This window comes from Polyodon spathula, chromosome 58 (assembly GCF_017654505.1).
Source record: "Polyodon spathula isolate WHYD16114869_AA chromosome 58, ASM1765450v1, whole genome shotgun sequence".
In the NCBI taxonomy this organism is placed as follows: domain Eukaryota; kingdom Metazoa; phylum Chordata; class Actinopteri; order Acipenseriformes; family Polyodontidae; genus Polyodon; species Polyodon spathula.
Genome location: NC_054591.1, coordinates 276,754 through 301,753, shown reverse-complemented (window position 1 = coordinate 301,753; position 25,000 = coordinate 276,754). Strand labels below are relative to the sequence as shown.

At 41.6% G+C, this 25,000-nt stretch overlaps 2 protein-coding genes across 2 annotated transcripts in view; one reads left to right on the top strand and one right to left on the bottom strand.

The window, feature by feature from the left end:
* Nucleotides 1–18,406, top strand: part of LOC121307711 (membrane-associated phosphatidylinositol transfer protein 2-like) — a 32,675-nt gene extending 14,269 nt beyond the window's left edge. Inside the window, exons 4-20 of the mRNA XM_041239963.1 lie at nt 526–770; nt 912–1,101; nt 2,099–2,218; nt 2,980–3,191; nt 3,284–3,459; nt 3,811–3,981; nt 5,533–5,685; nt 7,529–7,693; nt 8,825–9,043; nt 10,599–10,747; nt 11,030–11,146; nt 11,451–11,567; nt 11,834–11,982; nt 12,396–12,545; nt 12,937–13,120; nt 13,501–13,629; nt 14,126–18,406. Of these exons, the coding sequence (XP_041095897.1) occupies nt 526–770; nt 912–1,101; nt 2,099–2,218; nt 2,980–3,191; nt 3,284–3,459; nt 3,811–3,981; nt 5,533–5,685; nt 7,529–7,693; nt 8,825–9,043; nt 10,599–10,747; nt 11,030–11,146; nt 11,451–11,567; nt 11,834–11,982; nt 12,396–12,545; nt 12,937–13,120; nt 13,501–13,629; nt 14,126–14,476 (2,997 nt within the window). The 3' untranslated portion in view covers nt 14,477–18,406. The remainder of the gene's footprint in view (nt 1–525; nt 771–911; nt 1,102–2,098; nt 2,219–2,979; nt 3,192–3,283; nt 3,460–3,810; nt 3,982–5,532; nt 5,686–7,528; nt 7,694–8,824; nt 9,044–10,598; nt 10,748–11,029; nt 11,147–11,450; nt 11,568–11,833; nt 11,983–12,395; nt 12,546–12,936; nt 13,121–13,500; nt 13,630–14,125) is intronic.
* Nucleotides 18,407–19,169: 763 nt separating this feature from the next.
* Nucleotides 19,170–23,799, bottom strand: LOC121307782 (ADP-ribosylation factor-like protein 6-interacting protein 4). The gene is made up of 6 exons (XM_041240063.1): nt 23,641–23,799; nt 22,259–22,440; nt 21,609–21,938; nt 21,057–21,174; nt 20,248–20,317; nt 19,170–19,478 (listed from the first exon to the last, which is right to left on the bottom strand). The coding sequence occupies exons 2-6, from the start codon at nt 22,422–22,424 to the stop codon at nt 19,422–19,424; spliced, it is 741 nt and encodes a 246-aa protein (XP_041095997.1). The 5' UTR covers nt 22,425–22,440; nt 23,641–23,799; the 3' UTR covers nt 19,170–19,421.
* Nucleotides 23,800–25,000: the final 1,201 nt, after the last annotated feature.

The window sequence follows — 25,000 nt, the reverse complement described above, 5'->3', positions numbered from 1 at the left end:
TATTTGTGTAAAAGGTGCTTAGTACAGTTGTAAAATTTGACATCTTCGCTGAGCCAGAATGTAGCCTGAATGCAAATGCAGCTCAACACTGCTACGTTTTCAATAGCACATTAACAGCAGTAAATACTCCATTAGCAGCGCAAACACTGCAATGTGCAGACCTCGGCTGCATCTTCAAAGCTGTGTTTTCAGCAGAATCGCTGTTTTATTAGTGACAAAAACATTATGGGGCTCTTGGCTGTGAAGGGCCCCAGTGTTTACGATCCCCCAAAACAAGCTTAAATATTAAGGTCTAGTCGCTAGTGTCACCCAAAGTTGTCAGAATGTTTTCTGGAATGTCATTCATGTTCTAGTGATCCAAGTCCTGCCTGCTCATTCGGACTGCCAGTCTTGCATGCTTCTCAGAGTATGAAATGTAATTTGTTATATGTTTAACAATGCAGTTTCTTGGTATAGCTTATCACAAGGCTCACTTTTACCTCTCTTGGCGGTCGTCTTTTTCACTAACCTGCTTGTTATTTGTAGGATGGCTCCTCCCAGCAGTCTTCACAGCCATGCAAGATCCACGTTCTCGTTCTGGTTCTTCATGGAGGCAACATCCTGGACACTGGGGGCGGAGAGCAGAGCAGCAAGCAGGGGGATGTGAACACCATCACCTCGGCCTTCGAGACGGTTATGCGGGTCCACTACCCTGCTGCCCTGGGCCGCCTCGCCATCCGCCTCGTACCCTGCCCTGCCATCTGCGCAGAGGCCTTCTCTCTGATGTCCAAGTAAGTCGACCCATTTGGAAGGGATTGGGAATGAGATCCGACAGATCAACCCTGTGCTAATTCGATATTTAAACAGCTGAATAAATAATTACGGCAGTCGCTTGCCCTGTGGTCTCTGACTGCTCTGCTCTGTCCCCACAGCCTGAGCCCTTACAGCTACGATGAGGGCTGCTTGTCCAACAGCCAGGACCACATCCCCCTGGCCGCTCTGCCCTTGCTTGCCACCTCCTCGCCACAGTACCAGGAGGCCGTCGCCACGGTGATCCTGAGAGCCAATCAGGTGTACAGCGACTTCCTGAAATCGCCGGAAGGGGCCTGCTTCACCGGCCAGGTCAGTAAAGGGCATTCAAATAAGACTCATCCGTACCCAGCTACTTCCCTCGCTGTCCCATCTGTTACTCCAGAGGCCAGGCGCTGGCAGGGCTGTCTTCTGGCTGTGCTACGGATAATGTTTGGAATCCCCTTTGAAGTTGTTGTTTTGTGAGAGTGATTGACACCTGGAAGACCAGGCTGAAAACACTACCCTGCTAATATTCTCTGGCCCGATGTTACTTATAAAAGGCCTTGAATTGCTGGGATATATTCAATGCAAAAAAAATGTTTTATAAGTGGTGGCATTAAACATCTAGTCAATGTAAACCGCAGATCATCTCTTCTTGCATTGAGACTCAACTCCCTTGATAATATAGTCAATCTAAACCACAGATCGTCTCTTATTGCATCAGCAGGAAGACTCGACTCCCCTTGATAATCTATTGCGTTTGTCAGTAAGTTCATGCTTTAAACTGGTGTCAAGGACAAATTACTCCAGAGTTCTTGATGCTTCCTGTATGAAAATGCTCTGTGGTAAGCAAGTGTGCTTTTTACTGTGTCAGTTTCACACACACACACACAATATAACAAAAAAGTAGAGAACCTTTATTTTTATATATACACAAGAACAGCTGTCATCTGTTACCTGTTTTGAAGGCGCGGAAATGTATGACTGTACGCACCAAAAAATACCAAAAAATATCTGTCACTAAGAATCTGATATTACAGACTCTCAGGTAGTCTTAAAGATTTCAAACTAATCCCTGATGGCAACAGCATTTCCACATTTTAGCAAAGGCTGCCGTTTCATTTTCCTGTTGCTGCCTGATTGCTTGTTTTCTACAGACGTCCTGCAAGGACAAAACGGAGAAAACTTGTGTGTAACTCTAACCTAGAAGAAATGTTCTTTGTATATTCGTGTTGGTATTAAACTCAGTTCAGTACCAGGATAGTAACCAGCAGTGCTGGTGTATAGCAGTGCACACGCTGTTATCTCTTCTCGTTCTGTCCCGCAGGTGTGCCTGATAGGCGATTGTGTTGGGGGTATCCTGGGGTTTGACGCTTTGTGCTACAGCAATCAGACAGCCTCGGAAAGTCAGAACAGCAGCAGGAGAGGCAGTGTTGTGAGTGTGCAGGTAATGTGATCAGAGATTTCTTTCCAGAATCTGTTAAAACTTGCTTTGTGTATTTCTCAGCAGGTCTGCGGGTATCAGAGTCCACACCAGGGTAATTTACTGACTTCTGCATGGTTGGGCCAGAGGTAATAAAAACTGGCTTGGAAACATTTCGTGGACTTCATGTTACAGACACCTGCTTTACTGAAGGCTGTGGGCCATATTTTCAAAGTGCTTCCTCTATTCTTTAATTAACTCACTTTTTGAAGGAGAAAAAAAACCTGTTGATTTTACAAATGGAGAAACAAACCCCACTAGAGTACTGAAGAGAACTTGGATGAGATTATGTAGTTTGGTTCTAGTGTTGTAAAATTAACAGCCGTTTTGACCAAAAAATAGGAGTGAATTAAAGACTGGAGTAAACACTTTGAAAATATCTCCCTATATCTTGGGAGATGTTACGTGCAAACATGATGAAACTTCAAATGTGCATTTGCAATGAGATGGTATTTGTAATCAGATGGTATTGCAATGAGATGGTATTGCAATGAGATGGTATTTGCAATGAGATGCTATTTGTAATGAGATGCTATTTTCAATGAGATGTTATTTTCAATTCGATTTTATTGTAATGAGATAGTATTTGTAGCTGCAGGTGTACTGACAAATGTGCGATTTGATCACTTGTCAGGTGACATGCGTGAGACCCACACAGCCTTTTAAAACAGTGCAGCATTGGAAAGCATCTGTCTGATTTGTTAGCTTGTGTTCCTGGGCTGCAGGACAGTGACCTGCTCTCTCCCGGGATCATCGTGAACAACAGCTACTGCTCCGGGAACTCCAACCTGGAGGGCAGCCGGCATCGAAGCCGGAGCAACGTCGACATCACCCGCAGCGGCGCCGACGATCCCAAGAAACAGCTGCCCCGCAAGAGGAGCGACTCCTCCACCTACGAGCTCGACACCATCAGACAGCACCAGGCCTTCCTCTCCAGGTGAGGGCGCTGTCTGGGTAGGGGGGCAGTTTCACTCCGATATGTTCCCTTTGGTTAAACACGTTGCCCTTTTGTTGTTTGTGTGTGTGCAGCTTACATTCCAGTGTCCTGAGGAATGACCCGGGCTCCAGGAGGTCAAGTAGCTCCACCATGCTGGACGGGGGGAGTCTCGCCAAGTTCGAGTTCGAAGTATGCGAATTCTTCCTCTTCGGCTCTCCTCTGGGACTGGTTCTCGCTTTGAGGAAAACCGTCATTCCATCCATGGATGGTAAGATCCCCTTCTGTCCGCTGCAGAAGCGTCTGCGGTACACAGTTGTTTGCGTTTCTCATTAGAATTGAACCCCAGTAAGTTAAGCGATACTTGTTGTAGGTGTCAAATGTACTTCCATCAGCTTACTAGACAATAGAGGACCCTGAATAGGATAGATAGGTAATGAGGACTATAAACTCTGTAAAATAAGCTGTAAGATTTATTTATAATCTTCAATGAGAATTGGCTCTTATATGATACTGGGCAGAGCTCTCTATACAGACTCATTGGTTGATCTAACCTTTGTCAGTTAAAACACTTGAATCTCGCTAGTCATTTCCTGTTGCCCCCCCCCCCCCCCCCCCGCAGTGTCCCAGTTGCGGCCAGCCTGCCAGCAGGTGTATAACCTGTTTCACCCTGCGGATCCCTCAGCGTCCCGCCTGGAGCCCCTGCTGGAAAAGAAGTTCCACCTGCTGCCCCCATTCAACGTGCCGCGATACCAGCGCTTCCCGCTTGGCGATGGGAACTCGGCGCTGCTGGGTGAGTGAGCTGGGCAGCTCTTTAACAGAACACAGGCCACTGAAACAGGCTGCAGATCCCAGCTCCCATCCTTGAGGGCCTCACCAGTCCAGTTGTGTTTCCCCTCTGTGATCTAAACGCTTTATTGAACCATTTACCGGAACCGAGGAGTTAAAACAGTGGCTCTTCATGCTGAATGAGATTTCAGTGTTTATTTAAAATCATTTTTTGATCCAATATCCGTGGATTAAATGTAATGATTAGTTCTCAAATTCTAAATAACAAAAACGTGTCTAAAAACACACAAGTGACAGGTGTGCAGCATCTGCCTGTAGTTGGCAGTTTTGCTTGTACAACAAATATCATCAAAACGTGCTATGAAATTCATTTTGTAAAAGTACAATATACTTATATAAACAATAGTAAAAAAAGAATCGCTGTAATAACAGCAGTAAACTAATAACATTTACTTCATTTATGTTAAACAGGTTTTTGTTATGAAGAAATGTTTCTATTAATTCCCATGACCTTTGTCTTTTACTTAGTGACGAAAATTTAGTGCAGCCAACAACTGCTAGTCTTTTATATTCCAGTACCTGTGCTTGGTGTGTTTGATCAGTTTGTCTTCATCTACTTGTTCTCATATGTTGCACTATTACAGCTGGCCCTTACAGTGCAAAGCCTACAAAGTCTAACATCCTTTATATTTGAACAAACAGAGTCAATAGATGAAAATATACAGCCTGATATACTGATAAATAGCAAAGCACTTCACTAAGCAGTATCGAGTTGTCATGCAAATTTTGTATCCAGTTAAAATGCATGTTCCCTTTATGGAAGAACAGCAGTTGATTTTCCAGCATTGTCAAATTGGACACCATGAAACACTAGCACTTTGAATTACAATTTCTTATGCAGTATGATTTAAGAGCTTCTTTCAACCTGCAATAAAGCAACTAAAGCCTCACAAAGCCATTTAAAAATATATTTTAAAATTGATACATGAAAACAATGAGAAATGTAATTTTGATAATCCAGACATCTGAACGTTGGGGTTCTATTTTGATTTAAAAATTGATCATCTAAAATGTAATGCTTATAAAAGACAGTTCGTTTTTTATATATATATATATATATATATATATATATATATATATATATATATATATATATTTCGTTGGTTGGAAAACTAACCTTTTGAAATTGTAAAAATTGTAGATCAGAAGGGAAAGGGTTTTATAGCGGGGTGAATCCTTTAAAACAGGACGGTTCAACTTGAGCTCCTAGTCGGCCATTCTGTTCCTGGTTTTTGTTCCAACAATCCAAAGATATTCTTGATCCTGCTAGTTTTGTGCCCCGCCGCACACTGCAAATTGGAACAGGAACCTGGAGTGGAGTGGCCTGGAAGGACTTGCGCCTTGAGACCTCTGCTTTTAAGCTGTCTGGCATTGCATGAGTGCTGGACGGCCGCTGTAAGGGGTTGACTTGAATGTTCCTGTTTCCGGTTTGTGGCTCTATGTCTGTTTCTGTTTTGTCCTTTTTTTCCCTGTTTTTCTAAAACCCTGCTTCTAGTCGAGACAGTCCAGAGCAATCCCATCCTCATCCTGGAAAGCAGCAGCCCATTAGTTGCTCTGCGCTCCCAGGAGAACGTCACAGAGACCAGTATCCCGGTTCCAGTTCTTAACTGGCAAGACGGCTCTTGTAAAAGTCCAGCCACTGTGGAGTGTGTGTAGCTTTTCCTTTTCTGTATTGCTTTGTCATGCCGCTTCTCCTTTTGACATGCTGTTGCCATGTGTGTTCTCCTTCCTCTGTCTGGGAATCAGATGGAAAAAAGACTCCTTTAGCCATTTGTGGTTTGCTCTACTTCGCTATAACACATCAGGCGCAGGTATATTGTAAAACCATGGAATAACCCAGATGGCTTTGTAGTTGGTCTTATTTCCATCTGCTATTACAAGCATCCATCTTTGTTCTGTGTAGTATGTGTACTAGCATGCGTCCAGTTCTCCCACTCACTGCTTGAAGCTGTATCACTGGGGGATTAGCTCTAACCCTGGATTACCTAATTTTAGGCAAGGGAGCATGATTAGTGTTAATGCAGGCCACTGAAACCAGTCATATAGGCCATTGTAGAACTCTGAGGCCATTTAATAGAAAAGGTTTTTTGTTTATTTCAATACCTGCAAAGGGCAAAGTCTAGTGCATATGATTTGTGTTTGCAGTGCTGAAAGATAAACACGGCAGCCAAACTGCACAGGCAGCATTCTGGTTCATAAAAAAATGCTTGTCGAGGCTGTACTTTCTAGTTGAAATAATTTATTGCATCTTACCCCTGTCATTCGCTTCCGTCAGTTCTGAAAGAGACACATGTTTTAGCAACCAGGTAGTATTCATTTCAAATTGTATCTGGTACTGTCCTAGTTGAAATGTTAGTTTCAAAGCTTTCTTTAATTCAGTATGGTATAGTAGATGTGAGTCTGCTGTAATGTGTTTCTTTCAAATTACACATGCAAACTCTGCCTAGCGAATGGAAGTACACAGCAGGTAAGGTGTACAGAATCATTTCTTTATCTAGACCTCGTTTTAGCAGAAACTAAGTAGCACGTTACATTTTGGTAAGAGTTTGGATCTGTTTTATACAGGTTTCCCTGACCCTTTTCATAATTAGGTTTTAAAATCATGTTTCTCCCAGACAATGGATTACAGTAAGGACACGGTCCAGTTTTAGGATGCTGTTCAGCCCAATTTCCAGATTAGTTCCACACCAGGAAGTCAAAGTGTGGTGTCCCAGGAAAACGCTTGCTGTGTAATACTGCAAAGCCCTTTCTAATCGCGTGGCATTCATTTTCTGCTAATTTTGCTGATTTATTTGCAAATTGAAGTGACTGCTAACTGCGCAGTATTGCATGTTCCGCAACAGTGCGTTGAAAGTCACAAATGAAAGAAGCCATGGATACAAATTGGGTGTCGATACCTTGTATAGAGCTGGTTGGAAGGATGCAAACAGGGTGTCCATGCATAATTTCTACACTCCAAAGAAGACACACCCGATTAGCCCAGTATTAATACACTGTTTAACAGTATTAATTTGGATTCCAAACTAAAATAAGATAGACTTTGATGATGAGCAAGTTGATTTGGACTGAATCCAAATAAATATCTCCCCACATTCGCTCCCTAGATTGCATGAACTTTTCCCTCTACCTAAAAAGTGAATTGAATCGGGCTTTTGATTTGAGAGAAAAAGAATGAAAAAAAAAAAAAAAAAAAAAACGTTCTGCATTTCCCTTCCTACCCCTGTCTGTAAAGTCTGATGTCAGGCTCTATTTGTGCTCATCGCTGCTACTTGTGTGAAAAAGAGCAACTCAGAAGAAGCTTTTTCCAAAAATCTGGTGATAGATTTGCATCTGTTTTTTTTTTTTTCTATGTAATTCTGTTTGTTTAGTTTCTTTGTCTTTTCCTTTCTGTGTTTCTTTCCTCCTTTAGTCCTTTTATTTGATCTTTTTCTTTGTCTCCCCCTATGTCTTGGACGGGTGCCTAATTTGATGTCCTTGTTTCGGCTCAATAGCAGATGTTGTTCAGTCTCATGGTGGCGTCTTCATGGATAATTCGTCCCCCTCCTCCCCCATTACAGCCCCCCATTTCAGGGGATTCCGGAGAGCCAGTGAGGTCAGCATTGCCAGCCAGGTCTCAGGAATGGCAGACAGTTACACTGCCTCCAACATAGCCAACAGTAAGTGTTCACACTGCGACACACTCTGTCTTCCCAGGGAAACGAGGCCAGAGCAGCTAACCCAAAAACAAAAGAAAACAGCATTTCATTCCCCATACTGTTCATTCTTCCATACTGTAGGTCTCAAATGTTTGTATTTTGAAACAGATTTCTTGCGACCTGGCAAAGTTTCAGATATTATGATTTAAGATTTAAGCACATGTGCAAAATCTTGTGTTTCTTTCAAAACTGCACATTTGAGATCTATGTAGCAAATGGATGGGTATCGCAGGTAAAAGATACAGAAAGATTTTGCTAGCTGCAATCACCACACACAAAGGATTTCCACGCAAAGGGAACATGCCAGCATACAATTTGTAATATAGGCATCAAGCTTACTATTGGAGAAAATACATCCTAACCAGCACACACAAAGCTCAGGAAGGAAGGAAGATAGCTTTCAAAATGCTAGCAAGAGCAGCTACAGTATAGGGTATTATCACTCCCATATACAATGTGTGCTGTCCCTCTGAACTATATACCGCTGTTCACTGCCTGCCTTTGTGTATCTTTGTTATCTACGCATACATGACAATGACTTGTGTGGTAAAGAAAAAAAGTCGAGGCACCACTTGCCTTCAAAAAATGTTACTCTAAAGGTGTTTGTTGCTTTGTTGTAACATTGGTCCATGATGTTGCTATGATATGTGTGAGTTATAACAAGCTTGGATGTTTTCTAATTACCACTAACCATGTTGTATTATAAAAGTTTCCACATTATAATAGAGTGGTATTCAGCTCATTTCAGTGAAGTCATGTTGCTGGTGTCTGTGTGTGTGTGTGTGTGTGTGTGTGTGTGTGTGTGTGTGTGTGTATGTGTATATATATATATATATATATATATATATATATATATATATATATATATATATATAAAATACTGTACTAGATCATTCCTGGTCTTTCAATCTTTTAAGATTACTTTAGAACCTGTACCCCACAGCATGTGGTTAAAATACTGTTCTAGTTGCATAAAGATGTATACTGTAATGTTATAGTAAAAGTACATTTGTTTTGAAACAGCTGTAGCATAGATATTTATTTTGTGTCATTAATACATTATTATTTTTTTTTTTTGTTTGTTTTTCATAGAACAAGCATGCCAACTTAACCATTCCAAAAAACTAAGCCTTTTATCCCAACTCGCTCTCCCCTATAACAAATCCTTTTTAAAGAGCGTCTCGCCCAAGTTCATTAGAAAGCGCAAAACACAGACCAAGCCCCCGACTCATATAGAGAAGAGCCCCGAGACGGCACCCAGTCGAAAAGCCAGTGCTGTTCCACAGATCCCTGACCTGGATATTAAGCAAGGTATTCTGTAAGGGGGAAGGCATTAACACCACCACTGCTCACAGTGTCCACAGAATAACAACAGCGACAAATCGAAACAGTAACTAGAATAACACTGCTGTCCAGGATCAAGCTCCTCTTCCTTTCCTTCCTCTTTCCATGTTTCTTGCAGCTGCGATCCTGCAAATCGCTGCACAGCCTAACCCCTCAATGATAAAACCCTGTCCTAGCACTGTTAAACAGGTGTTCACCCAGCACTGGGCAGTGGCGTTTCTATGAGAACTGGGCTGGGGTTATCTGTGGATTTACGCAAGGGGGTGTTCAAAACTAGATTTAAAATCCAGCAGCGTAGAATTGTGGGGCTGTTGCTGTAACAGTGGATGAACACCCAAAAAAAAAAAAAATGTTTTATGCCCCTGAAAACGCCCCTGCCAAAGCGTTCCACAGTAAAGCAGACATGAACGAGTTCTATCCTACCGACCGTACAGGAAAGTGCAGTGCAGGGTTCAGCTATCTCACTACAATGACGTTTGGAAAAGAGCCAAGTCAATATAATACTACATTTCTCAGACTGTAAAATAAGCCGGGGTTTGTTTGGTTTCACTTGTAGTTGCTTAATCATGTTGTATTGATCTCACTGCAGAAGTCTGGTTCAGCTGTGCCTTTGCACCTTGTCCCTATTGAGCCTTTTCCCCATTTTTTCCCCACAATTTGATCTAGCCTGATGAGACTGACCATCCATAAAGACTGCATCAAAATCACATGCCTGGACATGTTGCAAAGACAGCTTCTTCTTAAATGCTCCTGATTCTGCCTAGGAAACAGGTTAGAGACAGGGAAATGTAACAGGCACAGGAGGAGCAGCAGGGGGCTAATTCCCTAGCCTTGCACCCTTCCAGCTCCGGAAGCTTGCATACAGGCTAGGGTCACAAATGAAACCACTTTGGTCTCAACTTAACCACCATTCAGTCTGTGCTTGAGACCCAGGATTGAATGGCAAGGCATGTCCAGGATTGCTCAGGATTGAGGTGTGCTTTGCTGTAGTCCATGCCATTGTGGGTCACCATTCCCAAGCACTTAAAAATCCTTTAAAAAAAAAAAAAAAAAAAAAAGTATTAGTATAGTAGCAGCTGCCCTTACGGTTGCTTGCTGTTACAGAACGCTTTGGGTAAAAACAGTTCATCATCTGCTTTACTGGCTCTTTTGCAGCTCATTTTTTACTGCCTTTGTTAGGGATAGAACCAGCCTCCCTAACAGATAGTTGCTAGTGATGATTCATTTAATATTCCATCAGTAGCACCGGCATAGAGATTTCCTTTTTCTTGCAAGACTACCTTTACCAACTGTGTTAGAGGTTTTCACTCCAGAGTTAAATAAACAAACTGCTAAAATATATATAAGGAATATGCATGCAAGTAACATACAATATAAAGTGCTTAGTATACACAAGGACTGTGCTGTATATGTCAGTATAGACACTAGAAGGCAGGAAACCTCTACTGCAGTTGAAAGGTTCTTTCCAGTAGGTGGTTGCCCTGGTATACACTGTGCTAATATGTTCCTGCTTTCCTCTCAGTTGCAGCCCGATGGTGGGGCACTAAGAGAATTGATTTTGCTCTTTATTGCCCGGATGCGTTGACAGCATTCCCTACAGTGGCACTGCCACACCTGTTCCACGCCAGCTACTGGGAATCCACAGACGTGGTCTCCTTTCTCCTGAGGCAGGTACGTGGTTCAGGAAAACTGCACAGCAAAGGAAGGAATAGGGCCTTACTTGAGGCTCTTTCATTGCAATCCAGAACCATTAATTACTTAATCGAACGTGAAGATTCAATCAAACAAGCTAGAACCAGGCTCATGACTGCTCGAGATATGGCCAGCACATGATCCTGGACTGGAATGGACTGAGAGAGCCACAGAGGAGTGCTGCTGGTCCATGTTCTACTGCCTTTAATCCACTGCCAAGCCAGGTAGAGCCATGGTGAGAACTGTGGTGTTTCTCTCCAGGTGATGAGACACGAGAACGCCAGTATCCTGGAGCTGGATGGGAAGGAGGTGTCGGAGTTCAGCCCCTCAAAGCCCCGGGAGAAGTGGTTACGAAAGAGGACGCATGTCAAAATAAGGGTGATTGTTTTACTGTTTTTGTATCAGTAACCATTCACTCAGTGGTAGAATGGTACAATGCTCCCTATTTGTTTCGCTGTCTTACTTGCAGATCAAAAAACTGTGAAATAGTGGATTAGTGAAGGGCTCCATGTACAGTAAAAGATAGAACTTGTACAAAGACAGCTGTTTCGGTAAATGTGCTTTAAACTGGTGTTCAGTGAAAGGGCTGGCTTTTATACATCTCCAATTTTGTATTTTGATTTAATCAATTAACAATTTCAATCTGTTTAAATGAAAATCTATTTGTTTTTCCCGGTGCCAGAACGTGACCGCTAACCACAGAGTGAACGATGCCGTCTTCACTGAGGACGGGCAGCAAGTGGTCAGCGGGAGGTTTATGTACGGCCCACTGGACATGGTCACTCTCACTGGAGAAAAGGTAAGTCCTAGTGGTTAGAAACTCACACTGTCCAGCACCTAGTTAACTGCGGGAGGGTTGTTTTAAAGGACAGGATTCAGAGCCTGTTGTAAAATGTAGGATTTGAAATGTATGCACAGTGGAAAGCAAGTGGCAAAGCTGTCTTCTCATTTCGAGAGCCCAGCACTGTCCATCCAGCTCCTCGGCAAGCTCTTAAATGACGAGGCAAGAGAAGAGAACCTACAGCCTCCACTGATGTGGCTTGCTGCTTGTGTGCCTCTCTCCAGGTGGATATTCACATCATGATGCAGCCCCCGAATGGAGAGTGGGTCTACTTCGACACGGAGCTCACTAACAGCAGCGGCAGGATCTCCTACGTGATCCCAGAGAGCAAGCGGCTGGGCATCGGAGTGTACCCGGTCAAGCTGGTGGTCAGGTAAGCTGTGCAGTGCGAGCTTCTGCTCTAATCAAAGTAAGCACTACTGTTTCATATTCCACTCTCCCAAGTCATATATATTGGCTGGGGATCCACAGGGAGCACTCCACTCCTGCAGAGTTAGAAAGTTAGTTCTGATAGTACTAATTCACCCCTTCTCGCTCCAGTGACCACACTGCTGGTCAGGGGGAGTCCAGGCAAAGAACTCAATTGCACTGGTGATTTAAGCTCTCCAATAGAAAGGAAGAAAAAGGAAGAAAGCAAATGTTATCTAGTTACAGATTATGGCAATCGTTCTTTTCATTGAGTGGCAGTAATTCTCTCAAAAATGCAAAACTAACTTTTTTTTTTTTTTTTGAAATAGTAAAAGCTGACAATCTGGTAATGTCTGTCTTGCTGTGTTTCTGTTGCAGGGGTGATCACACGAATGCAGACAGCTACCTGACGGTCCTCCCCAAAACCACGGAGTTCGTTGTGTTCAGTATCGATGGCTCGTTCGCAGCCAGCGTCTCCATCATGGGCAGCGACCCCAAGGTCAGGGCTGGAGCTGTGGATGTTGTGAGGTACGGATCACTGCAGCTCACTCAACAGTGTAGCATTGACTTGCATATTGTAGAACTGGAGATGCTTCCTGTGTGCTACCTATTTTTTTCGAGATCCTTTTTTGTGATTGTGTTGATATTTGTATCCTTATGTCCTGGGACATTAATCAACTGGGTGATTGCTTAAGGTAATTTCTGTTAATCTGAACAAATTATCGGCACACTTTTGCATAAATAAAAGTCACTATCAGTCATTAAAACTGAGGAAACAGCAACGTGGTTGAGAGGGAATTTAATTGACTGTATCCATTAATTGGATTTCCCAAATTATTATGTAAACCAGAACTGTGTTACACGTTTGTGTTTTTTTTTTCTGTTTGATTACTAACCATGGCTGTGGTGTCGTGTCTAGACACTGGCAGGACCTGGGGTACCTGATCATCTATGTGACGGGACGTCCCGACATGCAGAAACAGCGGGTGGTGGCGTGGCTGTCCCAGCACAACTTCCCCCATGGAATCGTGTCCTTCTGCGACGGCCTGGTGCACGACCCCCTCAGACACAAAGCCAACTTTCTTAAGTCCCTGATCACAGAGGTAGATACAGCCAGCACGATTCTCATTCCAGTTATTTACAGGAAAGCGTACAGCTTAGTTCTTGGGATTTTTGCATTGCACGCAGTGACGCTGGGTGCGCAACTGCTATACGTTTTTTAAAGTTACTAAAATTTTAAGCCGGCAAAGTCTTGATCTCAACTTTTGGTTGACTCCCATCTATGGCATCTAAAACCTGACAATTACTTGTTTTAAATTGTGATGAGCATACCATTGTTAATATGCAGTTAATTTGATCTATCTGTATCATTTAATACCAAGCTTTATGCAGCAAAAAATAAGTTGCGTAAGGCATTAAAAATTTATGTATAAAGTGTATATAGTAAGTGTTGCTATAATGTGCATTACTGATTTGCTCCTAGGCTCAGATGAAGGTGTATGCAGCGTATGGATCCACAAAGGACATTTCTGTGTACTCCTCCATTGGACTGTCACCTTCTCAGATTTACATTGTTGGCCGACCAACCAAGAAGATGCAGCATCAGTGTCAGGTAAGGGTCTGAGGAGGGTGGATCCTGTTGGGTACTGAACTGGCATGGATCTTGCATGTCAGCGTAGTGTTACTGTGCAGAGGGGTTCTGGGGTGGAGTGTCCTCCAGTGTGTGGACACTATTTTACTAGTACCACAGAACAGAGAAATACAGCAGCTCAAAGAACGCTTAGTGTTTTAAATAGAGCCAATCCCTTGGTCTCAATGACAAGGTAAAACTGAGAACAGCCTGGTTTCATAGATTCTCATCAGCACTAATCTTGAACTGCCTTACCTCAGGTACAATAGGGTGACCAAGATTAGTCCTAATTAGAGCAGTGACCAGAAACCAGCAGTGTAGACATAAGAGCTAGTGCTTTCTTCAGTGTTCTGAATCACTTCATACTATAAAAAAAAAAAAAAAAAAAAAAAAAAAAAATGTTGTAAGGGTTTCAAATGTGGCGAAATACTGTAAGAGGGATTGCAGGCAATCTGTTAAAGTTGTCTCTGTGTTGCAGTTCATCTCGGATGGATACGCGGCTCACCTCTCCCAGCTGGAGTACAGCCTTCGCTCGCGGCCCGCAAAGAGCACCGCCAGGATGGTCCTCCGGAAGGGCAGCTTCGGGCTGGGTGGAAACCCGGACTTCCTGAGGAAGAGGAAGCACCTGCTCCGCACCATCTCCTCCCAGCCCGGCAGCGGCACCAGCGGCTCCCAGTCCAACCACAACAAGCCTGAGCGAACGCAGAGCCAGTCCGAGAGCGAGCGGGAGAGGATCGAGCGAGGCCAAAGAAGCATGAGCCTCGCCGCGGGGTGCTGGGGCCGCAGCAGCAGCACCAAACTGGAAACTGCCATTTTAAGTCAGAAGTAGATGGCCAAACTGGACATGCATTGAAAAACGGGAAAGGGGGTTGAGAAGAGTGCAACTAGAAGCAAGGCAAAAGGAGTTCGGGGAGGGAAGGGGATGGCATCATTTCTTATCCAGGTTTCTCTTGTAAATACGTGCCTCCTTCGCATTCACAGTGTATACACATATTAAGAACCGTCTGATCAGGATGTTGTTGGTAAGCATGTGCAGTGGGTGTGGATCCTTAATGGTGGTTACATGAAATCCAGCGCAAGTAAAGTGACTTGTGCAAGTGTAGAGAGCAGTGGTGCTTCTTTAGAGTCTTGCTTTACAGTAGTAGTAGAAAATAAATATACTGTAAATCTGTCTATTTCCAGCATGGCCTGCAGGTCACGGGAGGCCTTAACAAGTGGTTTAGGTTTCCTGTTATACAGAATAATAATGATGATGATAATAATAATATTAACAATAGTAAAGGAAAGCGATGGAAGAGTGGCATGAACAGTGGCAGGCCCAGTTATAGTTTAACATTTCCAACACTGATGTACAGAGCTCTTTTCCAAATCACTTCTCTTCAGAAACGCTGTAGGTTTTTTTTTTCAGATTGACCACTAAGTGTTGTTGCTTGTTCCTGAATGGGCAGCTACGGCAAAAGGTTTAGAGCGAAGAAATCTAACTGGGGCATCGTTTCACAGGCTGTGAAATAACGACGCTCGAGGTCTGAGTGGCTGACCACGACAACCATGTCGAATTGTTTGGACTTTGAAGCTGGGCGCACCTTCCATGACCCATGTAAAAGATCCGTACCTTTTTAAGACGCCCTCATTCACACCTTGGCATCCCCTTGAGGAATCTTCGAAAGTGTGGTACAGGCAGTCACACAGAAAACAAAGAAATGGCCAAATCTTTTTTTCTTCGCTGTTGTAGCTCAACTGTATAACCTCATTGTTTTTGCACTAAGTTACTTTTAGAATGAAGAACTTGTAACGATCTCATGTTGCTACATCTGTAGTGCATGATAGTTATTATTTATTGCCAATCCAGGGTACATGTATCTATATATAACAGTGTGATTCACAAAGGGTGCACCTCCCACTGCACCGTGATTCAGGTGTCCACCTCTGTGCGTCACGCCCTTAAGTTGGGACTATTGATATGTGCAGGCGGGGCACACCTTTTGAATCATCCTGCTATCATATCAATTCTACATGTCAGGATAAAAATACATAACAATAAAACAAAGTGCCAAATAGGCAGTCTTGAATATTTTAGGATTAGGCCATATCCGAAAGTCATGAAAGTACAGTGTTTTCCAAAAGCATGTGATCGTACAGTGAGGCATGCAACACTGTGATATCAGTGGGCTGAGAGCCCTGCACAGTACAGCTGATATTTTTGTTCATTGTAAGTGTACAACAATATGAAACACTGGAAAAGTACTGAAACAGGGTTGCTGAAATGGCGTAACATTTATTTTTACAACGTCTGAAATTTTGGATATGGCTTCAATCCAAAAACATAGCTCTGGCTGAGTGTAAAGTATCGAATGTGATTTGAAACAGATGGTAATAATTCAAATAAATTGCAAGCTCTTTTTGCAAAAGGTTAATGAAAACGTATAATGTGTGTAGATAGTGTAAAGTTAATGTAAATGTTCTCAAAAGTAGGTATATACAGGCGTGTTATTTATGTAGATATACAAGGTGATGGATCCTTCAGGTTTTATTATATTTAAAAAATTTCATTTTTCTTTTTCTGTTTCAAACTTTATTTTATGGACCAAGAGTGATGTAACTGTCATTGCACAGGTGCACCATTATGACCACTCTCCACAGCTGTATAATAATTTTAAAAGAAACTTCATGGCATTGACAATCAGTGTGCCACGTGTACTGGTTCTACAACCCTTTGATGAACCCATAAATACACACAAACTGGTCTTCGAATTTACTTATTCTAATGTAATACCAGTAATTCAAGAGACAACCCTTTACCCTCGAACCTCAGTAGTTAAACACCCTTGGTATTGGCAGTCTTGTTTAAGATGCTCAAGCATCCAACAAGCTTGGACTCACGACTCCCTCAGAGTAGCAGGTACTCATTTGGACACTTCAGAGCTGTACTAGAAGCATCTTGCAAGTTTTGTGCAAACCCAGTGTAGCATAAGTACACTTGGAACACCTGGAACGGCTGAAAACACCATGCAGCTTTTTTGGACCAGATAGTTACATAAAACCAGAAACGTGCGCCCTGCCTGAGATTTATTTATAGCATGGAGACCTTGAGACACTGGTAGCAGAACGCAGCATGAAGCCAAAACGTTTGTCTAGGAGCAAGTTTTATGTTTTATTCAGGCCTGCCATATCCAATGCAAGGGGCAGAATGGAGCTGTAGAAGAGATCACTAGTAATGATCCACCTTGAACTTCACCCAGGACGTATGGAGTCCCTTTCATAGCATATTTGTCTGAATTATACAGGTAGGAGTGGGCGGTAGTCAATCGCATCTCTCTCTCACTTTTGTCACACACATCCACGTGATGAAATGAAAAACACGGAATTACATCCTGATATTTTCTGATTAATTCTGGGAAAAAAAAAAAAAATTAACTGTGGCTGTTATCCTGTGTTAGAAATGATAAAAATGAAAATGAACAAATAACAAAAAAAAAAAGATTTTATAATACAAAATATTTTTAAACCTTTATATTTTAATAGGCCTATAATCTCACATATATTACTAATGGGTTGTATTTTAATTTAACAGCTAAATAAGACAAATACAGAAATAAAACTGGGGGTACTTGTTGACCTATACAGTAGATAACTTCCTATATATTTAGTGCAAAATAGTTTTCAAACACAGAAGTCCTTATAGTTCAATTAGCTAACCCTATACTTAAGTTCAATCTGTTTGACCCGATTGGCATATATATTGTAAATATTTCATGAACAGTTTTTAAACTAAAATATTCCGACTAAAATAAAACTATTTTACACAGTGTGTCCAACCAAGAAGTGACTAGTGTAATCAGTACACCTTTCCAAACGTGTTCATATTCAGTAGTTCTTCACTCATTGGATACTGGCTAGGATCCACCTCCCTCCCTCCCGCCTGCACCGGACCCTCTAAACAGGCTGTTCTTTTGAGTCCCCTGGAAGGCTGATTAACAAACGCACCTAAACACTGATCAAGTCCGCCCAGAAGGATAAAAGCCTTTGCTGACAGACAGGGACACCTTTTTTAAAATTATGTGAGCGCCCACCACGATGGTATTGTCAGTGATGTGATCAAACTTTAACACACATCTGCGTTGGCTAGTATGATCCCTGGATCTCAATCCACTTGTACATATGCGGGATGAACTTGAGCGCCGCATTGGCATACCTCACTAACCCAGATGCAGTTCCTATATCTTCAGGCATCTTGTGGAACCGTCATTGCGGCAAAAGATGGGCAAACCTGGTGGAGAGGGAGGGGTCCTAAAAAAAAAAAAAGTGTCTAATTAGTGCACTAGGTCAGGTAATGCTTTGCTGGGGTAAATATTAGTTCAGAAGCCTTACATTTTCCTCTGTTGCTGTGTCCACAAATCCAATTTGAGAGAAAAATTTTGTATTCAGAAGTGTTGTTCTATTTTATTTATAGAGAAATGTTACACATTGACTTAGGTGAATAATAATAAAAATATACACTTATGATATGCTACACCAGAAAGAAGACTGCACACCACTTACAAAAAAACAAATGTTGTTTCAAACTTCAATCTTCTGCTGAAAGGTTTCAATTTTCTGTGTTCATTTCAAAATGAGTGTGTAAAAATAACGTTTGGAACGGTTAACTCGTTAACACTTCAGACGTACATAGTTCTTTGTTGCTGCAATGTTCTAGTGCCTGGGTGTGCTTTGTGTACAGTATCATTGTACGTTATGTGGATTAAAAGAAATTGGACAGCTATGTTATTCTTTCCTTGTGTTTTTATATTATATACAGAATTTGTAGAACTGAAACACTCCCAGATTACAGCCAGCTCCCTGTCCTGCATACCAATACTGCTGCATTTATCCTGCACACTTTTCATCCGAGAAATGAAAGTTCGTCGCTGCACTAAGTCTGGAAGCTGTAGTGTTGTATATTCTTCTGTTTAGAAGTACAGTTAACACGGGCAGAGATTTTGTGCTCATCCTTTTGGTGATGCTGGGACTGGAGCTTTTTGCTCCCACACATGGGCTCAAGTGTAATTGTAACGGCAATTGATAATTAATTGCAATTATTAAGCACATTGGTACACCTGTGTAATTGATCAACTGCAGTTCAATTATGCATTTGTCATACGACCATTCCTGTATTTAACCACTTTGTGGCCCCATTTGTTTTAAAGTTGTATAGCATGTTTCTGCATTTATAGCTGTGATTTAATGCTTGCTTATTTACAAGAGTAAATTTGTTATTGCATGTAGTTTGTACTTTAGTATCATTGTAATTAGTACAGCATACAATTCTGCTGTAAATGTAACTGCCCCCAGGTCTGACTTTAACTAGGGTCTAGTTAAGTAACTGAAATCTCAATTAGAATGAAAACCAGCAGACACAGGGAGTCCCCAGGACCGAGTTTGAGAACCCCTGCTTTTAAATTTTTAAATGTATTTCCTTATCGCAGATTCAAACATTCTTGATTAAAAAAAAAAAAAAAAAATGACCCAGCTAAAAGAGAGAAACGTTTTTCATAAAATAAAACTTTTAATTTCCTGATGGCACTGCCAATGAACATTGCCACATGAACACTTAATATCCTACCAAGGTTGTAGCTCTGCTTAGAAAATCAAATGCCAACTGATTACAACAAAATAAGAACAATACAAACAATAAAAAGCAAGACCAGCGGTTTACTTCTTCCACTGACATGGAGAGGAAACGGTCAGCCAAACCAGCTCCTTCACCTACTCTCCCGAGAGAAACCATTTCAGGAGCTCTACCGATTGAGTCCCATTCTCTTCTGGAAATAATACCCATCGGCTGAAGTTGCTTGCTGTGTGGGGCGACAAAAAAACAGCAAGTGTAAAAGGTTTACCCCCGGGGTGGGGGAGTACTATTGTGGGTTTGTATTCTTGTACAGCACACTGCTCAGAGGCTGTGGTCGCTATATACTGTAGGTTTGTTATGGAAACCCTGCTTTTTATGCAGTCTACCTTGAAAGATGGATTGTTAATGATAGGAGGGAATGCAGCGACTGACTGGTTCGAAAGTGGCCGATTCCTGGTCATTATACTAAGAAAACATCGGAGGCAACACTGTCCCTTCAACAGCGGTATGTCACAAGAATGGGGATCTGGTGGAAAACGGTATTCCCTTCAATTGAAATGTTTACTGAAATGGTTACCATTTCCCTCACTGAAGTTATCCTGAGCATTCCATACCTTCATTCCTCATATAAAAGCAGCACTTTCCACATCGTTTGGTTTTGACTGGGTCATTTAAATAGCTTTGCAACAAAGCAGAGAGTGGTCTTATTGTCAATGCACAGCTTGCTTTTTATTTTTTTTTAAACTAGGTATCTAGCTGCTCGAATGCGTTTGCCATGGTGGAAATGCTCTGTGAATGGTTTGCGTTTAAGTGATTTCACTTATTTCTAATACAATCTCTTTACTGGCCCTTGACCTTCCCCTGCTCTGCCCTGGCGGTGTGCCTCAGGGAATACCTCATGGATTTTAAAGGGCCATACTAGTCAACTCATGGTTTTGAATATTTGTTCCGAGGGGAATGTGAATAACGTCCTTAACCCTGAGACTCATCGTTACCTTATTTATGTCTTTGTGCTTCTCTTTGCTTACAATTTCTTCCAGTATCTCTCCATCACCCCTCACAATCCTGTAACAAAAGCAAGAATGAAACCCGGGTGTTGTATACAGCACTGAATTACAACAATACCATTAGCAGAGCAGATGACAGCCCCAAACTCAAAAGCCTTTAATAAGAGCGGCGCATCTGTTTTATAAAAGCATTGGCTTTTGGTCAAAGTACTTCATTGTAATTCTTTAAAGTGCTGCCAAGTGGCCTGCTATTGAAGTGGTTACTACAGGACTAATATAATCCCAGCTGCAGTTCTAAGTCACTTCAGGTACGATGTATGATGGAAATCCCTCTTCAGACCAGTACACCCACTGTGTTATACAGTACTGCTCTTCTTAGGTGCCAAGAATTTTGCAAAACACGCCAAGCAGTTCTTTATTAGATTGTATACCTCTGTGAACAGGCTGTTTTCCTGACTGAGATCATCTAGCTATGAAATTATGCTTTTTTTTTTTTTTTTTTTTTTTTTTTTAAATCAGCAGAAGTCATGATAATCTAATAATAATCTTTTACAGATTTAAAAGTAGCTGTATTTCATAACTTTGTGAACTTTACCCCAAACAAAAACAAAAAAATCTGCTCAAGTACCGGCAAATATTCTTACAATGAAAGATACGCAAATTAATTTCATTTAACTTCTAACTAAATTGCACTGTTTTATGGGTGTATTTCCTGTTGCTTTTTTCTGAGGCTAGAAATCATTTTCTATAACACAGCGCTCAGAAAAGTTTTTTTTTTTTTTTTTATTATTTTTTACCTTGTCCTCCCAGTCTCTGGATCTACGACCCTACGAATGACGCTCTGTCTTGCGTCCCACTCTTCTTTGGTCATAGGCCTCTTGGTGGAGAGCCGAGCCTTCTGCTCATCCGTCATTGCTGGAGCCGAATGTATGGGATACAAGAGTGCCATTTAAGAGGTTTCACACTTACCTTATGGATAGTATCTAAAGTTACTACAGCAGGATTCCATAATGCAGCCCTCTCCATCGCTAATTATAGCACTTACCAAATCTGTGCCCTTCTGCTTCACTGGGTGACTGGGTGCTTCGGATGGGTGACTGACAAGAACTTATATAGTTACACTGAAATAGTCCCCCTATTCAAGGAACTAATTACTATCTGCTGACCAACACCATAAGAGAAGGTTGCTCTGCAGTGTTTATATATATGTAGTACAACCCCCATTGCATAGCAGTCTGGTCAATTTCTGGTTTTACTATGTTTAATAAGAATGGGCGAACTGCTATGCAACAGGAGTCTTATTTACCTCCGTGTGAAAGCAAAAGCTGTTTTACCCAAGCTCAACTCACCTGGTCCCAGCTCCACCAACGGCTCACTTTGCCAGGTCTCCAGACCTGCTTCCTCTGCCTTCAGCAAGGCAGCTGCTTTCTCTGCAGCTGCTTTCTCTGCCTGTGCTTTCTCCACCTTCTCTGCTTGCTTTCTCAGTTTCTTCATTTTCTTTCTCATCTTCTTCTGCTTCTTTTTCTCCTTCTTTTCCTTGGCTTTGACCTTCTTCAGTGTGCGCTTGGCCTTCTTCCTGGACTTGGCGTCGCTGGACTCCGAGGAAGATGAATCAGAGAATGAAGACGAGGACCTTTGCTTCTTTTTTACTTCCTTTTCTTGTTTTCCTTCGGCAGAATCTGAAAGAATTTACAGTCATTTAAACTGCAAGCGACATTGTTTTTTACGTGCCCTTGAGAAACTACGTTTTCTGGGCTGGGCAGGACCAGGTGATAAGAAATGATTCATGTCATATTAAAGAGATCCTTGTGAGAAACTAAATGCTGTGCACTGTGGTGATTTGTTATCTGGTTTGGCTGGGGCCATTACCCTAGCCAATGTAATACCACCATTGGACACCATGCATAAAGAACATCTATAAACAGTGCTCAATTATGGTTCAGTTGTATCACTTCTATGCAACACATCACTTTGTAACTGGACAGTGTTGGACCTCAACCTTGGTTTTTGCTGGAGGACTGACGCCGTTTCCTGTGTGGGGAGGGGCTGCTTGCACTGCTGCTGCAGGAACTCCTGCTTCTCATCTTCTTCGCCTCCTTCTTCTGCCGTGTGCTCGTGCTTTTGCTCCTGCTGCTTGACCTGTCCCGTGATCGGCTTCGTCCCATGATGACTATCGACTAACTGGGTAGTGGTAAAAGTAAAACGAGGAGAAATCATATAATAATAATAATAATAATAATAATAATAATGATGGCACAGGTGCAGAAAGACAGGCCAGTGTAAAAAGCACCATTGCCCTAAAGTTTACCCTAAAGCCGAGGGAACACAAAGCCACTTTTTCAGGAACAGTGGTTTGAAACCTGGATCTAGGAGAACTAGTTTGAGGCAACTAGTTTTGTATCAAACCCCAAGTCTCCCCTGGTGTGTAGTGCAGTGGTCTGAAACCAAGCTCCAAGTCAAAGTGGCTTTGTGTTCCTTAATCCAGAACTGATTTAAACCTTAAACTCTGTATTTTAATTCCCTCAGCTTGCCCTTCTCAGATAGAGAAACAATATTGTGCATACACCACAATGAGTAACCTATGAGTCTATCCACTGATCCAGTGCAAGCTTGCACAATGGGTAGGACAAATACTCCAGATGTAGGAAATGCTGGCTGTAGTTGCACAGTATTTGGAAATGCTAAAGGCAACTAAAAGTACATTACAATAAGAGTGTACAATAAATACAGGGTTTGTTTTTTGCATTTTGTAACCCGACAGTTTCAGAACACTGCTGGTAAATAAGTCATGGTGGCGGATATGGATACTAAGTACCTATTAAACTGTTATTTTAGCAAGATTTTGACACTGGTAGTCGCCATTAGTCGAAATCACTGATTCTTTACTACCCATAACTGTTTCGATCTGTAAATTACATTTTTTTTGACAACCGGTAAAGGCTGTTTTTTCAAAGTCTAAACCGCACTTCCGTTGAAACGCGAAATAGGCAGTTTTTCAGGCAAAAGAAAAGTATAGGTCGTGCGACGTTAGATTGACTATATACCATTGCCATTCAAAATGATACGTGTACTTGTTTTCATTGTTCTGTGAGAAAACTATACATATGTCCTCTAATTTACAAAACACGGACAGCAATAGGATTGAATAATGCAGTCACCACCGTGTTAGGGTCCTGAAATGCTACGTCAAAAGTACGGACACAATTTCGCAGTTTAATTTTGTCTTTGGGTGGAAATTACATCTTGTTAAACGACTAACTCGCTCACTGATGATTACAACAACACTGAGTTAACTGCGACACGTCTGCCAACCTTACAGGAGGTTAGAAACAACTAAGGTAAGGTTTGTTTTAAATCTAGTGAAGTAAAATAAAGGCTCACCTGCTTTAGGTGTAGTCAAGCATCGGTTATGTGAATTTATATTTGGATTAAGCACAGCAGTCTATTTAAATATGTTTAGCAATCTCTTGTGAAAGTACTGGCGACGTAATAAAAAAAAAAACCACACACAAACATTGTGTGCATCGGCGAACAATGTCCCCCAAGCACACCGGGTTTGGTAACAAATAAGTCCTACTGCTTCTCAGCACCGTGGGATGTGTTCACGTGATCTGGGGTGGTTGCTCGGTGTAACTGAAATGTAATTCTGTAAGACAGTACAACTCATTTATCTGTAAAGCCAATAATATAATGCTTTTAAAAAATGTATTAATACATTTCCCCTGAGCCAAATGATAATTCTTGAACAGGATGGTCCAACCTCAAGCCTCTGCGCATATCTTGAATGGGTTAAGGGTAGAGTGACAAAATCAATATTATTTCACCACTAACCTTATTAATTTTAATTGTGACATGGCATTTTTCAAATGGCATTTTTAATTTTTTTAAGCCGTTCTGAGAATATATAGGTTACAAAACTTTATAGAAAACTATTATAGAAAAAAAACCATGCAATAGTTTGTGTCTCATGAATAAAAATGAACATAAATGATCTTTACTACTGAAGACAGCAGCATTCTTAAGAGAATGTGGCTGGTATCTTTTAGTATTTCTACTTACTAAAAGATACAGTTTTAAGTGGCGTTATCACTCTATACAAGTTTGGAGTGTTTAAAAGACTAGTAAACAGATCCAACATGTGGGGGGGCAGAACTTAGCTCTCATCATTTAAAAAGGGGGGAGGATAAGGTTTAATGGCTTTACACAATGTTGGACATCAGTGGAACTGTAATCTGAGATATACCTCTGCTACATTTATATTTAAAATTAAACTTCTTCTAAAAACTCGAGACAGAGCTCTTATAACCTAGTTAACAAGTGGGTTTATTTTAAAACTGTCACACTGCATTGATCATCCCTGCTTCAAATTAACTGACAGATACAGTGTAACATATATATATAATATAAATATCTGTATAACGTATAGAATATATATATATACAACAAGAACACAGTGCAAACTCCACATGATAAAATGTATATACATTCATTAACACAGGCACATCCCAAATGATAAATCATTTTTTATCGCTATACATCGGTCAGGATGAACAAGTCCACAACCTTCTAATTGATAGAACATGCTCTTTGTTCAGCATTTTGCACTACGTTGTCTTTGGTGAATCCATCTGCAAATCCCACCTCCTCCACCAGTAGTGGTGTCTTGTTACACATCGGACACAGCTTGTTGCGCACGCTGGAGGAGCGCATCCATATGATCAGGTTCCAGCGCTGTCCTGAT